The sequence below is a fragment of the Rana temporaria genome, chromosome 1, assembly GCF_905171775.1.
Source record: "Rana temporaria chromosome 1, aRanTem1.1, whole genome shotgun sequence".
Lineage (NCBI taxonomy): Eukaryota > Metazoa > Chordata > Amphibia > Anura > Ranidae > Rana > Rana temporaria.
Genome location: NC_053489.1, coordinates 442,658,049 through 442,674,114, shown reverse-complemented (window position 1 = coordinate 442,674,114; position 16,066 = coordinate 442,658,049). Strand labels below are relative to the sequence as shown.

Sequence of the window (16,066 nt, the reverse complement as noted above, 5' to 3'; positions counted from 1 at the left end):
CAGCTCCGGCAAATGGATTACACAGCCTTGCAGTGCTGTGTGATGTTTACATTTTATGAAAGGCAGATCAGTGCAATCAGAGTCTGTAGTGTAGGACACAGGCCTGCAGCACTGATTGTTCATTCATTAAAATGAAAGTTGAATATTCAACCATGCTGCTACATGCACTTCTTGGTTGTCCTCCAAAGGGTTGAATAAAAGTTCGAATGACGCAGTTTTTATTTCCCCTGTACCATAAACCTATTACATGTTTAACCTGCCAGTAGATCTGATCCCCCCCCCCTTTTAGAGCATATTCACACTATGCTGCAGCAAAATTTAGTGCGGGCAACTTTTTTTCTCTCCAGCTCATTGCAAAAACAAAAACACAGGTTATAAAAAAATATATATTATAGGGCACTCAGGAAAACAAAATCTTCCATGTTAATTCTTTTGAGGGACTAATCCATTTCCCTTATAATTTTGCCCATGGTTAACACTGTGAAACCAGGTCTAAAAATTATTTTTTTTGTTTCCGTTGTGGATAGGGTAAGAACCCCAGACTTTTAGCCGGGGCTGAAATCTATCCTTCCTTTTCATGTAGTTAAATGTTTGTAAACAAAGCAGCCAAGATACAACTGGCAAAATCCAGTCAGTGCCAGGGGCAATACGGTACAGGTAGATACAGGCCTGGATTTACTCCCTTTTCCACCCCAAGGCCGGGTCCTTCAATGCCGCCCCCCGCCTGCGCAGTACAGGGGGGACATTATCCGCTGGGGGACTTTCGGCAGGACACTGAGAAGCAGGGGGGTGCTGCTGCCGAATAGGACATTGAGAGGCGGGGGGGGTGCTGCTCCCGAAAATGACATTGATCATTGGGGGGTGCGGCTGCCGAAAATTACATTGAGAACCATCTCACCTCTTCCCTCTGTTTTCTCTCCTCTCACCATCCGTGACATGACAGGGGGGGGACTCCCGAAATAAAAGTGCTGCCCCTGCACCCACTGCCGCCCTGAGGCCTGGCCTTGTTGGTCTTGTCTGGAATCCAGCCCTGGGTAGATAGTTACTGTAGAGTAGGAAGAACTCGAACTATGAGCGTGCTCACCATGACCCTCACAGTTTGAGAGCTACGAGCCATGTGAAGCAATGGAAGATGGTATTTGTAGTTCATTCACAGAACTCTGTGAATAAATAACATGGCTGTGTGGGTGAAGCCCTGCATGGCCGCGCTGTTTTCAAATTGTGACAGTGGGTGCAGGGAGAGCATCCCCTGCCTGCTGTCACAATGGGGGGGGGGGAGGAACTCTGTGGTGCGGGAGGAGATTTCTGAAGATTTTACGCCCATAATACATATTTGTTCTAAAATAATTATTATATTCCGAAGAAGACACTTGTTTGATTTCTATTCACTGTAAGAATACACGTTATGAAGGTAATAAGAACTGGCAAGTCATACATCACACTACAATATTTACAAAAAGTCTCCTTCTTCGTGCATCTTCAAAATCTTTAACTAATCAAACTGTATCATCTTGAGAACGCTGCTCCCGATAGCCAGTAGGCACAGAGCACTTTGTCTTCAATTAGTCATCCTGGTTCTCAGATAATTATTTATCAGTGCCAATTTGGTTAATGCCCCTTTACCCAAACAATTAGTGACCACCATGCTCAAATATATTCTAAGAGCTACATTTACACCTGGAAAAACTATCAGCAAGACCTTCGGTAATAAACTGCCTGTTGAGAGGGAGTGAGACACGACCGGAGGTTTCCTCAACGGACATACTACTGAAGGCTTAAGAATATTTTATATATATATTTTCTCTGTGTGGGGGGTGGGGGCAGGGCAAATGCCCCTTACAAATCTGGCTCTGAATCCAGGAACCAACATTTTAAAACACAGTGCTACACTGATTAAATGGTACATTTGGAATGCCTTTTTAAGCATATGTAATGAAGAGAATTAACACTTTTATGGTGCATTTGAAGATACAGAGAACCGGTAACATATCTAGGAATACGAATTTTCAGGGACAACTCACCAGAACCTGGCGTTGTCCTTGGAAATCCAATATCAGTCAAATAGGCAACTTTGTCAAGGCATCATAAGAACAGTAGAAGGCTACTCACCCAAGGAAAGCAATGTATTTTGGCTCAGAAGCAAGGCTTGCGTCAATAGTTACTGAGAGAAATCTTGGGTTTAAAGGGGGTCTCCCACTAAATTCAAGCTGTACTTCAAGCTTCGCATTATTCTCCAGAAAGTCACTTCTGGTGTAGAATACAGTACCAGCCAGGATCACAATGCAGAAAATGAAATGCATTGGTCTTTGTGTGTAGGTCTTTCCTTAGATTTAATGCAAGCTTCCCAAAGCAGATATGAACAGCAGCCAGCTAACAGGAAAAATAACTCTTTTCCTCTCCAGGACATGTCACCACAGAGGAAACTGTGTTTAAAGAACCGCACTCTCTTCTCTAAACTTGAGGCTGCAGATTTTCTGACTCTGCTGCCTAATCTAGTGAAAGGTCAGGTTTAACTTCCTTCTTATATTCTTCACAAACAAGAGCAAAGGTGCTGAAAAAAAAGCCAGATTTTTCATAGACAAAACCTGGGGAGGAAAAAGACTAGACAAAGCTGTGTGTGTGTGTGTTGCTCGCGCACACACAGAGAGCCAGAGTTGGCCACGTGACCATGAGCAGGTGAAGGGAGGAGGCTCACATAAATGTTGCCTGCCCCACCCTGTATAGTACAGGCTGCACAAAACTAGGAGAGCCAGCTTAAAGATAGGACTTTGTACTTACATCACAGCTCTCAATTGTTCTTTATTTATAAAGACTGTTTCTCTTTTTGGAAACAAACTGCTCTGTTCCCCTCTTTCCTGCTTTAGACCCCATATACTTTACAACTTTTGTTGTCAGATTTCTTTTAGATTTACCAAAACCATATAGTGCAGGGCCTGATTGCATACAAATTGAAACTCTTATACCCTGTACACACGATCGGTTCGTCTGAGGAAAACGGTCCGATGGACCGTTTTCATCGAACAAACCGATCGTGTGTAGGCCCCATCGTTTTTTTTCCCATCGGTGAAAAAAAATAGAACCTGTTTTAAAATTATCTGATGGTTAAAAAAACGATAGAAAAGAACGATCGTCTGTGGGGAAATCCATCGGTCAAAAATCCACGCATGCTCAGAATCAAGTCGACGCATGCTCGGAAGCATTGAAAATTTTCTCTGCATGTCGTTGTGTTTTATGTCACTGCATTGGACACGATCGGATTTTTAACTGATGGTGTTTAGGCAAGACTGATGAAAGTCAGCTTCAACGGATATCTGATGAAAAAAATCCATCGGTCCGTTTTCATCGGATGAACCGATCGTGTGTACGTGGCATTAAGGTTTGACCTCATATTATATGGTTTTGGTAAATCTGAACGAAAAAAATCTACAGAAAATTGAATAATGTGTATTCAGCTTTAGTTGTTCCTATTTTGGTCAGATGTGTAGACCTTAACCACTTAAAGCGGTGGTTCCCCCTAAAACTAATTTCTAACAATAGATTCGTAAGACCCGTTACACTGCGGGTAGGCTGGCTTTTTTTTTTTTTTATTCGTACATACCGAGATCTCCCCGTCTCGTCCCTAGGCGGTGGGCGGAACTAGTTGATTGACGTTCCTCGGACGGGCGCGTACGTGACGTCACGACTTTCCGAAAGAAGCCGAACGTCGCTGCGCATGCGCCGTATAGAGTCGGCTCTATACGGCGCATGCGCAGCGACGTTCGGCTTCTTTCGGAAAGTCGTGACGTCACGTACGCGCCCGTCCGAGGAACGTCAATCAACTAGGAACGCCCACCGACAAGGAACGAGACGGGGAGATATCGGTATGTACTAAAAAAAAAAAAAAAAAAAAAGCCAGCCTACCCGCAGTGTAACGGGTCTTACGAATCTATTGTTAGCAATGTGTTTTAGGGGGAACCACCCCTTTAAGACCCGGACCTTTAGGCAGCTAAAGGACCTGGCCAGTTTTTGCAATTCGGGACTGCGTCGCTTTAACTGACAATTGCGCGGTCGTGCGACATGGCTCCCAAACAAAATTGGTGTCCTTTTTTCCCCACAAATAGAGCTTTCTTTTGGTGGTATTTGATCACCAAATAGAGCGCCAATTTTGAAAAAAATACAATATTTTTTACTTTTTGCTTTAATAAATATCCCCCAAAAATATATATAAAAAAATGTTTCCTCAGTTTAGGCCGATACGTATTCTTCTACCTATTGTTGATAAAAAAAAAACGCAATAAGCGTTTATCGATTGGTTTGCGCAAAATGTATAGCGTTTACAAAATAGGGGATAGTTTTATTGCATTTTTATTAATTATTTTTTTTTTACTTCTAATAGCGCGATCAGCGATTTTTTTTCATGACTGCGACATTATGGCAGGCACTTTGGACAATTTTGACACATTTTTGGGACCATTGTCATTTTCACAGCAAAAAATGCATTAAAAATGCATTGTTTACTGTGAAAATGACAATTGCAGTTTGGGAGTTAACCACAAGGGGGCGTTGAAGGGGTTAAGTGTGACCTCATTTGTGTTTCTAACTGTAGGGTGGTGTGGCTGTAGATGTGACGTCATTGATTGTGTTTCCCTATAAAAGGGGACACACGATCAATGACGGCGCCACAGTGAAGAACGGGGAAGCTGTGTTTACACACAGCTCTCCCCGTTCTTCAGCTCCGGGGACCGATCGCGGGACTCCAGCGGCGTTTGGGTCTGCGGGTCCCGCGGTCACGGCCACGGCTGGGCACTTAAAGAGGACGTACCTGTACGTGCTTGTGCCCAGCAGTGCCATTCTGCCGACGTATATGTGCAGGAGGCGGTCCTTAAGTGGTTAAAGGGGTTGTAAAGGTTTGTTTATTATTTTCTAAATAGGTTCCTTTAAGCTAGTGCATTGTTGGTTCACTTACCTTTTCCTTCCATTTACCTTCTAAATGTTTTTTTTTCTTTGTCTGAATTTCTCACTTCCTTTTTCGCCTCAGTAAAATTGCCTCATCATCCATGGGGGTAAGTCAGCCAGAACAGCTTACTGAGAGGGAACAGAAAGTGATAAATTCAGAAAAAGAAAACAAAAACAAAAATTTTTTTGAAGGGAAATCGAAGGAAAAGGTTAGTGAACCAACAATGCACTATCTTAAAGGAACCTATTTAGAAAATAAAAAACAAACCTTTACAACCCCTTTAATTGAAATAAAAACTGCCCTATCCAACTGTAGCACTACCCCCGGAGGAGCTGCTGGTTTGTTTTGGGTGGCACATTAACCTTGTGGCTCTCTGAATTCCTAGGGGTGTATGGTGCATATAGCAGAAGTAAAGGAATGTCCGCAACAGGTGTCTTTTGCTGTGCTCTTTATTACCCAGCTTGGTAAAAACAATAAAACTTGTGGTGAAGAAGGTAGAGTTGAAGGAAGAAGGAGAATAGCAAATTCAGGCGTAGCAATAGGGAAACAGTCCTGCTCCCACGTGTAACACTTCTTGCGCCACTCCTGCTTGAGTGGGAATAGCGTATCTGGACAGGCCTCTCGCACTGACCTGGCAGCCAGAGTATCGCTCGAACCTTTGAGGATAAGTCTCTGCCACAGACCCTCCTGGAATGAACGGGAACCTTTGGGAGAAGTCTCTGCCACAGACTCTCCTGGAATGGATTCAGTGAGAAACCTCTGCCATAGGCCCTCCTGATTGTGGTTACGGAAATAAACCTCCCTGGTAGAATTATGCCTGGATCTCCTTCAAGTTGCCTTCAGGTACCAACTGACAGGTGACCAGCCTCTAAGTGTCCGGATACCTCGATCCCCGGTGGATTGTCGAGACCCTATTGGATCGCCAGCCTCTCATTGGCTCTCCTCAGATGGACTCCCCACCGAACAGCTATACCGCTTGGGATCTTCAGAATTGGGAACCCAGTCGATCACTGGGCTCCCTGCCACGGCTCAAATGTTCTGGACCCACATGGTCCCGGAACCAGGAACTATGTGTGGCACGCACACCCCGGCCAGATAGGCCATAACGCCGGGGCGCCGTGGTGCAGACACCCTGAAGGTGGATGCCGCACTTGAAGAAGAAGACCCCGAACTAATGGCGTCTGCCTCATAAATACCCTCCCCCAGCATGCACAGCGAGGCTCAACCCTCCTGATTGGCTGCTGGGGAAGAGCACCCAAACCACTGCTGCCATCTACTGCACTGGGGTGGGAAGAACACCCCAGTACAACAGAATGAGCCCACAGCACAGGCAAGCTGAGACAGAGACCCAATTTATACATATCAACCAGATCAGAGTTTAACTACACTATGATCTCCCTCTAAATTTAAATAGCACCGGTACTTTGAAGTAACCAGACGCTACACACTCCTCCCACCTGAATAGACACTGTCCCCAGTGTCCCAACAAAAGGTATTCAAGCCTGAATATCTGACTTGAATCTGCTTTACAATAGAGAGAAGAGATAGAAAGATAGAAAAATAAAACAATACAAAACATTCTTTGTACAATCCTTACAGTATCATTTTAAAACATTAAGACATTCCTGACTATCTATCTTGCCCCATTCTCCGACATTTTTGATAGTAGATCACGACCTGTAAAACATAAAATGGAAAAACATACATACAAATATACATTACTATCAGTGGCGGCTGGTGAAGTTTTAGGATGGGGGGGCGCCAGACCCCGCCCTTCCTTTTTGACCCCTCCCACTTGGTGGAAATGGGCGTGGTTTCATCAAAATAGTGGGCGTAGCTCTAAGGTGGTGTGGTTAGAATCTGAGATGAACATGGGATGGAGGGAGAGCAGGTCCAGATCCTACACAACAATAGAAATGTGTATTCTAGAAAGTTTAACAATCAGCAGATAAAGATATTTCAATCATCCCGGCACCATTGTTGTTATGGTGTCAGGATGATTGAAGCGCATTATTTCTATTATTACATTGTAATATAAAATAAAATCATTCAACTCACCATAATGCAGAATCAGTGGGATCTCTGAGCGTGTCGCCTGCCACCAGATGCCATCAGGTGTCCCCAGCGGAGTCCCTCCTTACAGGCAGCCCTGTGTAACATCAAATGTAGCCTCTCTCCCTATCAAATGCAGCCAGCACCTGTCCCATAAATTGCAAAACACTATATATTATTATACACAGAGCGCACTATACAGCATACACTATACACAGAGAGCATTATACACAGAGCGCACACTATACACAGAGAACATTATACACAGAGCACACGCTATACACAGAGAATACTATACACAGAGCACACGCTATACACAGAGAATACTATACACAGAGAACACTATACACAGAGAACATTATACACAGAGCACACGCTATACACAGAGAATACTATACACAGAGCACACGCTATACACAGAGAATACTATACACAGAGAACACTATACACAGAGCATACACTATACACAAAGAACACTATACACAGAGCGCACACTATACACAGAGCGTACACTATACACAGAGCGTACACTATACACAGAGCGCACACTATACAGCGCACACGATACAGCACACACTATACACAGAGCACACGCTATACACAGAGAACACTATACACAGAGCGTACACTATACACAGAGAACACTATACACAGAGCGTACACTATACACAGAGAACACTATACACAGAACGCACACTATACACAGAACGCACACTATACACATTGTTATTGTTTATGGTGGAGAGGCAGGAATAGGCAGGAAGAGGGGTTATTGTTTAGGGTGGAGAGGCAGGAATAGGCAGGAAGAGGGGTTATTGTTTAGGGTGGAGGGGCAGGGAGGGAAGTTATTGTTTGGGTGGAAAGGCAGGAAGAGGGGTTATTGTTTAGGGTGGAGAGGCAGGGATGGAAGTTATTGTTTAGGGTGGAGAGGCAGGTTATTGTTTAGGGTGGAGAGGCAGGAAGAGGGGTTATTGTTAAGGGTGGAGAGGCAGGGAGGCAGGTTATTGTTTAGGGTGGAGAGGCAGGAAGAGGGGTTATTGTTAAGGGTGGAGAGGCAGGGAGGCAGGTTATTTTTTAGGGTGGAGAGGCAGGAAGAGGGGTTATTTTTTAGGGTGGGAAGGTGGGTTATTTTTTAGGGTGGAGAGGCAGGCAGGGGTGCCGTTTTAGGGTGGGGAGAGGTAGGGAGGGGGGTTATTTTTTAGGGTGGAGAGACAGGGAGAGGGCCATTTTAGGGTGGGGACTGGGAGAGGTAGGGAGGGGGGGTTTTGTTTAGATTGGAGAGACAGGGGGGGCCGTTTTAGGGTGGAGAGGCAGATTGGGAAACCCACAGGCTCTGCAGCAGCTGAGAAGGAGAAGTGAACAGAAGGAGGGGGAGGGGGGGCCAGGCTCACAGCAGGACACAGTACAGTACACACTGAGCCTCAGTCTAGCTGCCGTGCAGAGGAGTCTGACTGGATGGGAAGCAGAGTGACAGTGAGTGAGAGAGCTCAGCTCACATCCATCCCCGCACCCAGTCACTCACCTTCTGCACTGGTTCCCCTGCGCTCAGGTTAGGCAGGCACTGCCCCCACCTGCCACACATGATGGGAACTTGAAGCAGCTGATAAGTGTACTAGGGGATCGGGAGCAGGCTTCTTTACCTGGCTGGCTGCAGGCTCACGCTGATGCGTCCCTCTGAGTTGCATAGTGCCGACGTCACTTCCTGTTGTCGGCACTATGCACAAGCACAGCATATACTGGGTGCCGTGCACCCGCCCGGTCACAGATCCATCGCGCCGGAAGCTGTGGCGCGATGGGCATAGCCACAAAGGCATATTTTGCCTGCCAATGTAGCGCCTCGTCTGCAATCTTGTGATTGCACAGACGTGGCGCTACTCGTACCGCACTGCACCCGGCGCCCAGCGCCCGGGCACAGTGCACATAGGGACCTTTTTTTGCTTTTTTTTTTTTTTAAAGGGAAATGTTTAAATATTTTTTTTTTTTTTTTTTTTTTTTTTTTTTTTTTTTTTTTCTGACTTGGGGGGAGGGGGGGCGGCGCCCGGGCGCCCCCTATGGACGGGCCGCCACTGATTGAAGTCACTAAGGGGGAAACTGAAGCTGCACCTTCCCCAGTAGAAGGTGAAACCTCCTTTTCCTCCCAAAGAGACACATCAGAGAAAAAAACTAAGTGCTGAGAGTTTCTCAAAAATGCAAGGCTGATGAGAAATATATTTACAAGTTAGTCTCTGCGGTGGTAGAAGTTGCAGAACACTGCCCCTAGCAGTCAGTGCACTGGTACTTCCATCATAAGGCAGTCCACGCTCAAATTAGAGCAACCAGGAGAAAAAGAGAAATATAAAAAAATTACTTTTCCTCTTCTTCTTTTTTTCTTATGATGTGAGGAAGCCGGCGGGAACCCTATTCTTACTAACCATTCATACCCCCGGAAGTTCTGCACATATAACCAAATGTGGATCCGGTGGAAATGAAAACAAAACTGAAAAGGGGTGATCATTCTGTCCGTAACTTCTTTAACCGGTTGCCGACCGCTGCATGTACATGTACGTCCACAGAATGGCACGTACAGGCATATGGGCGTACATGTACGTCCCCGCCTTTCCGTGGGTCGGGGGTCCGATAGGCGGTCGGAAACCCGTGGGGAGCGATCCGGGACGAGGGCGCGGCTATCCGTTTATAGCCGCCCCCTCGCGATCGCTCCCCAGAACTGAAGAACGGGGAGAGCCGTGTGTAACCACGGCTTCCCTGTGCTTCACTGTGGCGGTGCATCGACCGTGTCATCCCCTTTATAGGGGAGACACAATCGATGACGTCAGACCTACAGCCACACCCCCCTACAGTTGTAAACACACACTAGGTGAAGCCTAACACCTTCAGCGCCCCCCTGTGGTTAACTCCCAAACTGCAACTGTCATTTTCACAATAAAGAATGCAATTTAAATGGATTTTTTGCTGTGAAAATGACATTGGTCCCAAAAATGTGTCAAAATTGTCCGAAGTGTCCGCCATAATGCCATTAGTAGTAAAAAAAAAAAAAATTAATAAGAATGCAATAAAAATATCCCTTATTTTGTAAACGCTATAAATTTTGCGCAAACCAATCGATAAACGCTTATTGCGATTTTTTTACCAAAAATAGGTAGAAGAATACGTATCGGCCTAAACTGAGGAAAAAAAATGTTTTATATATGTTTTTGGGGGATATTTATTACAGCAAAAAGTAAAAAATATAGAATTTTTTTCAAAATTGTCGCTCTATTTTTGTTTATAGCACAAAAAATAAAAACCACAGAGGTGATCAAATACCACCAAAAGAAAGCTCTATTTGTGGGGAAAAAAGGACGCCAATTTTGTTTGGGAGCCACGTCGCACGACCGCGCAATTGTCTGTTAAAGCGCCGCAGTGCCGAAATCGCAAAACCTGGCTTGGGCATTTAGCTGCCTAAAGGTCTGGGGCTTAACCGGTTAAAGCAGCAAACAATGCAGGTATTGGGCCTACTTGTAGAATCTTGGGTCAGGCAAGGTCATGATTAGGGATGAGCCGAACACCCCCCTGTTTGGTTCGCACCAGAACCTTTGAACGGACCGAACGTTCGCGCAAACATTTAGCACCCCATTGACGTCTATGGGACGCGAACGTTCAAATTCAAAAGTGCTCATTTTAAAGCCTAATATGCAAGTTATTGTCAGAAAACGGGTTTGAGAACCCAGGTCTTGCCCCAGGGAACATGTATCAATGGAAAAAAAAAGTTTTAAAAACTGACGTTTTTTCGGGAGCAGTGATTTTAATGATGCTTAAAGTGAAAAAAGAAAATGAAAAATGTCTTTAAATATCGTACCTGCTGGGTGTCTATAGTATGCCTGTGAAGTGCCACGTGTTTAGAACTGTTCCTGCACAAAATTAGATTACTATAAAAAAAAGTAATTTAAAACTGCTTGCGGCTTAAATGTAATGTCTGGTCCCTGCAATATGGATGAAAATCATTGAGAAAAATAGCATGGGTTTCCCCCAACTCCCCCCAGGTCATTACAAGCCCCTTTGGCCCTATATACTTTAAACAGCAGTATATAGGCGGTGCAAACAAGACAGGGACTGTAGGTTTGTTGTTAAGTAGAATCTGTTTGTAAATGTGAACTGGTACTTTTTTAAAGTGTAGCTCCAGCCATAAAATGCATTTTTAAGCTTTTCTGGAAACATAGAGAAGGGTTATCACCCCTGTAACATTTGTTTTGCTGTCTGTGTGCATCTGTTCAGAAGATTGCAATTCTGTCCTAATGACAAATGATTTTTTGAAAATGTTTTTTTTTTTGTGAAACAAGGATTGGTGATAAAGCATCAGTGGACAGGAGACACCTTTTACAAAAGAGAATTTCCCTTCTTTGTGGTAGATTTCCTCTCACTTCCTGTTGTCTCCTTCCGTTTGCAAGTAGGAGTCGTTTGTAAGTTGAATGTTTGAAAGTAGGGGCCTGCTGTATATACTTTGCATAAATTTGGGCCCTAGGTGTTGGTGTTGCCACAACACTGTAAGCCCTCACAGTTAGTTTTGGTGGGCGCTGAAACGCCCTGCTGTGTGAACTATTATATCAAGAACTGTAATTACATGCCATTGTTGAACAGTGGTAGAAAAATTGGGCCTTTGTTGCTGGCGCTGGTGCCACAACACTGCAAGTCCTCACAGTTACTCTTGGTGGGTGCAAGAAATGCCCTGCTGTGTGAAAAATTAGATCAAGAATTGTAATTACATGCCCTTCTTGAACAGGGGCAGAAAAATTGGGCCTTTGTTGGTGGTGGTGTTGGTGCCACAACACTGCAACCCCTCACAGAAACTCTAGTTGGAGCGCAGGAATGAGCCCGCTGCAAAGTATTGCATCAAAAATTGTAATTACACGCCCCTGTTAAGCAGGGGCAGAAAAATTGGGCCTTAGCCACTGGTGGCGGTGCCCAGAACCAAAAATTGTTCTTACAAGCTATCAGCATGATCATTGAGGAGGAAAAGGATAGTCACTCAGCATAACAGGATAGTCACTCAGCATCAGAATAGGCAGTCTTGAAGGGATCTGACATTTCAAAAAAAATTATTCAGTTACATCAGCATCAGGTGCTTGGTAGCTGGTGATCCAAGCCTGATTCATTTTTATGAAGGTCAGTTGATCGACCGAGTCGGTGGAGAGGCGCACCCCGTGATCGGTTACAAAGCCTCCAGCAGCACTGAATGTGCGTTCTGAAAGAACGCTGGATGCAGGACAAGCCAGTAGCTCAATTGCGTACTGTGCAAGCTCTGGCCAGTGATCCATCCTCAAGACCCAGTAAGTCAGAGGATTTTTGGTGGGAAAGGTGTCCAAGTCTGATCTTGCCCCTAGGTATTCCCGCACCATGTAAAACAGACGCTGGCGATGGTTGCTGGAACCGGTCATACATTGGGGCTGCGGACTAAAAAAATGTCTGAACGCATCGCTCAGATGGCCCCCTTCTCCACCGCTCCTTCTGTGACTGCTTGAAGTCTCAGCAACATGTTTTCCAGGACCAGGATTTTGTAACCTCCCAGTATCTGGGAACGTGTTGCACAGACCTTTCTGCAAGGCCTCCCGAAGATGTTTCATCTTCTGCTCCCTCTGTGCAGGCAAGATAAGGTACACAACCTTACTCTTGTAACATGGATCAAGGAGGGTTGCCAGCCAGTAATGATCCCTCTCTTTGATAGCACGAATACGAGGATCCTTCTGCAGGCTTTGCAGGATCAGGGAGGCCATACAACGTAGGTTTGCTGAGGCATTCGGGGCACAGTCCTCTGGGTCACTGAGGAAGACATGATCCGCAGCCACCCCGTCCCAGCCACGTACAAGTCCATGGGTTCCTTGGGACTGTAATTGATCCCTTGAAGACTGCTGCTGATGCTGAGTGCTAGGCTCCACCTCCATGCTGACACAATCCTCCTCCTCCTCCTCGTCCTCTTCCTGTGTGATAGGCGGGCAAGCAGGAACACTGTCTGGATAAAGGGGGCCTTGAGAGGTAAAAAAGTCCACCTCTTCCTCCCTCTGTTCTGCCTCAAGGGCCCTGTCCATTATTCCACGCAGCGTGTGCTCCGAAAGGTGAATAAGAGGGACAGTCTCACTGATGCATGCACTGTCACTGCTCACCATCCTCGTGGCCTCCTCAAATGGTGACAGGACAGTGCATGCATCCCTGATCATGGCCCACTGGCGTGGGGAAAAAAACCAAGCTCCCCTGACCCTGTCCTGCTGCCATATTGGCACAGATATTCATTAATGGCCCTCTGCTGCCACAGATTAGGCGGTTCTTGGGCAGGTTGTATTCCTTTTGGAGGTCTTTTGGAGGTCTGCCAGCCGAGCACTGGCATTATATGACCATCGGAAATGCACACAAACTTTCCTGGCCTGCTTCAGGACATCCTGTAAGCCTGGGTACCTGCCCAAGAACCGCTGCACCACCAAGTTAAGGACATGAGCAAAACAGGGCACATGGGTCAGTTGTCCCTGTCGCAGGGCGGAGAGGAGGTTGGTGCCATTGTCACAAACCACCATTCCTGGCTTAAGCTGGCGTGGCATCAACCACCTCTGAGCCTGCCCCTGCAGAGCTGACATAACCTCTGGCCCAGTGTGGCTCCTGTCCCCCAAGCACACCAGCTCAAGCACCGCATGGCACCTCTTTGCCTGCATTCCTGCGTAGCCCCTTGAACGCCTACGGAGCACCGCTGTTTCCGAGGACACATCAGCACAGGAAGAGGCCACAGAGGAAGAAGAAGAGGAGATGGTGGAGAAGAGAGGTGTGTCACAACCAGTAGTAGCATTTTGGAGGCGTAGTGGAGGAACAACCTCCAACACTACTGCACCTTGTCCTGCGTCCTTCCCAGCTGCCAGCAGAGTCACCCAATGTGCCGTGAAAGATAGGTAACGTCCCTGTACAATCGCCTTCCGTGAGAAACAGTGGCGTTTGGGAACTTGCCACTGAGGTACCGCGCATTCCACAAACTCACGGAAGGGGGCAGAATCTACCAACTGAAAAGGCAGCAGTTGAAGTGCTAGCAATTTAGCTAAGCTAGCATTCAACTGCTGGGCATGTGGATGGCTGGGAGAGAACTTATTTTGGTGCTGCAGCAGCTGGGGCAGGGAAATTTGCCTGGTTTTAATCTGCCATTGGTGTACCGATAGTAGATTGCCCGCAAGTACTTTGCTGTGACACACCTAATTCTACACCTTCAGTGCAGGCTTCAGAGAGGACTGAGGGTATAGTGGGGTTGGAGATCCCAGCTGATGAGGAGCAAGGGGAGGTCTGCTTTGTTTTTTGGTGTGGGTCTTTGAGGTATGCTTGCCAACGAACTGCATGGCAGGTCGACCTATGTCTGGTCAAGCATGTGGTGCCCAAGCGGGTGATGTTTTGGCCACGCGAGATAAGCTTGAGACATATGTTGTAAATAGCAATGGTGAGATCTGATGCACTCATCTCAAAAAAGGCCCACACCAAAGAACTTTTGGAATAACGCTGAGTGACAGCAGCGCCCTGCATATGCGTAGCTCTGCGTTGTGATGCAGTCAGTGTGCTGCCCTTAAGCTGGCCCCTGGAGGGCATCCTGCCTCGTTTGAGATGTGCCTGTGCCTCCTCCTCCTCTCTCCTATCAGGCACCCATTTAGAGTCAGTGACCTCATCATCCCTTCCCTCCTCATCACTGTAGAAAACCTGGCAGTATGCTGCAGCTGGGGGAACATGACTGCCAGATTGCTGTCCTTCTTGGGCACCCCCTCTCTCTGGGCTCACGTTACTGCCTTCCTCTAGCTGTGTACCATCATCGGAGCCTTCAAATCGCTGCGCATCCTCATGCAGCATGTACCCAACACTGTGGTCAAACAGTTCGGAGGACTCCTCAGGAGGACATGGTGGGGCTAGGGAAGGAGTGACTGATGCCATTGAGCAGAGGGAAGAGGCCGCCTTGGCAGCTGCTTTGCTAGACAAAGTAGCCTGAGCCTGGGTGAGAGAGGATGAGGAGGATGAGGACGGCTTGGTCATCCACTCTACCAAGTCTTCGGCATGTTGCAGCTCAACACGGCCAGCTGCTGAAAAAAAGGACGAGCGTGTCCCACGTCCACGTGCTGATAAGGATGCACCGTGTCCACGGCCAGCACTGTTGCCTCTAGACGCAGAGCCTGCTTGCCCTCTTTTATTGGCTTGTGACTCTTTGCTTTTCCTTGTTGTCCTTCCAGACATGCTAATGGCCTGCACACTGCAGAGGACCAAGTAGCTTTAGGTGCACACTGCAGAGGACACAGGCAGTACACACACCACGTAGCTTTAGGTGCAAACTGCAGAGGACACAGGCAGTACACACCACATAGCTTTAGGTGCAAACTGTAGAGGACACGGGCAGTACACACCACGTAGCTTTAGGTGCAAATGGCAGAGGACTCGGGCAGTACACACCACGTAGCTTTAGGTGCAAACTGAAGAGGACACAGGCAGTACACACCATGTAGCTTCAGGTGCAAACTGCAGAGGACACGGGCAGTACACACCACGTAGCTTTAGGTTCACACTGCAGAGGACACAGGCAGTACACACACCACGTAGCTTTAGGTTCACACTGCAGAGGACACAGGCAGTACACACACCACGTAGCTTTAGGTGAAAACTGCAGAAGACACAGGCAGTACACACACCACGTAGCTTTAGGTGCAAACTGCAGAGGACACAGGCAGTACACACCACGTAGCTTTAGGTGCAAACTGCAGAGGACACGGGCAGTACACATCACGTAGCTTTAAGTGCAAACTGCAGAGGACACAGGCAGTACACACCACGTAGCTTTAGGTGCAAACTGCAGAGGACACGGGCAGTACACACCACGTAGCTTTAGGTGCACACTGCAGAGGACACAGGCAGTACACACACCACGTAGCTTTAGGTGCAAACTGCAGAGGACACAGGCAGTACACACCACGTAGCTTTAGGTGCAAACTGCAGAGGACACAGGCAGTACACCACGTGAGAATACTGCAGCAAGCACAATCACCTGCCTGCCAGTAAATTAGGAAGAGCGGATCTAGCTATACTATACAGTGTATAAATAAA

At 46.8% G+C, this 16,066-nt stretch overlaps 1 protein-coding gene across 1 annotated transcript in view; it reads right to left on the bottom strand.

Moving 5' to 3' along the window:
- Window positions 1-2,640, bottom strand: part of HPSE (heparanase) — a 58,422-nt gene extending 55,782 nt beyond the window's left edge. The window contains exon 1 of the mRNA XM_040326738.1: window positions 2,110-2,640. Coding sequence (XP_040182672.1) covers window positions 2,110-2,300 — 191 coding nt within the window. The 5' untranslated portion in view covers window positions 2,301-2,640. The remainder of the gene's footprint in view (window positions 1-2,109) is intronic.
- Between the last annotated feature and the right edge of the window lie 13,426 nt (window positions 2,641-16,066).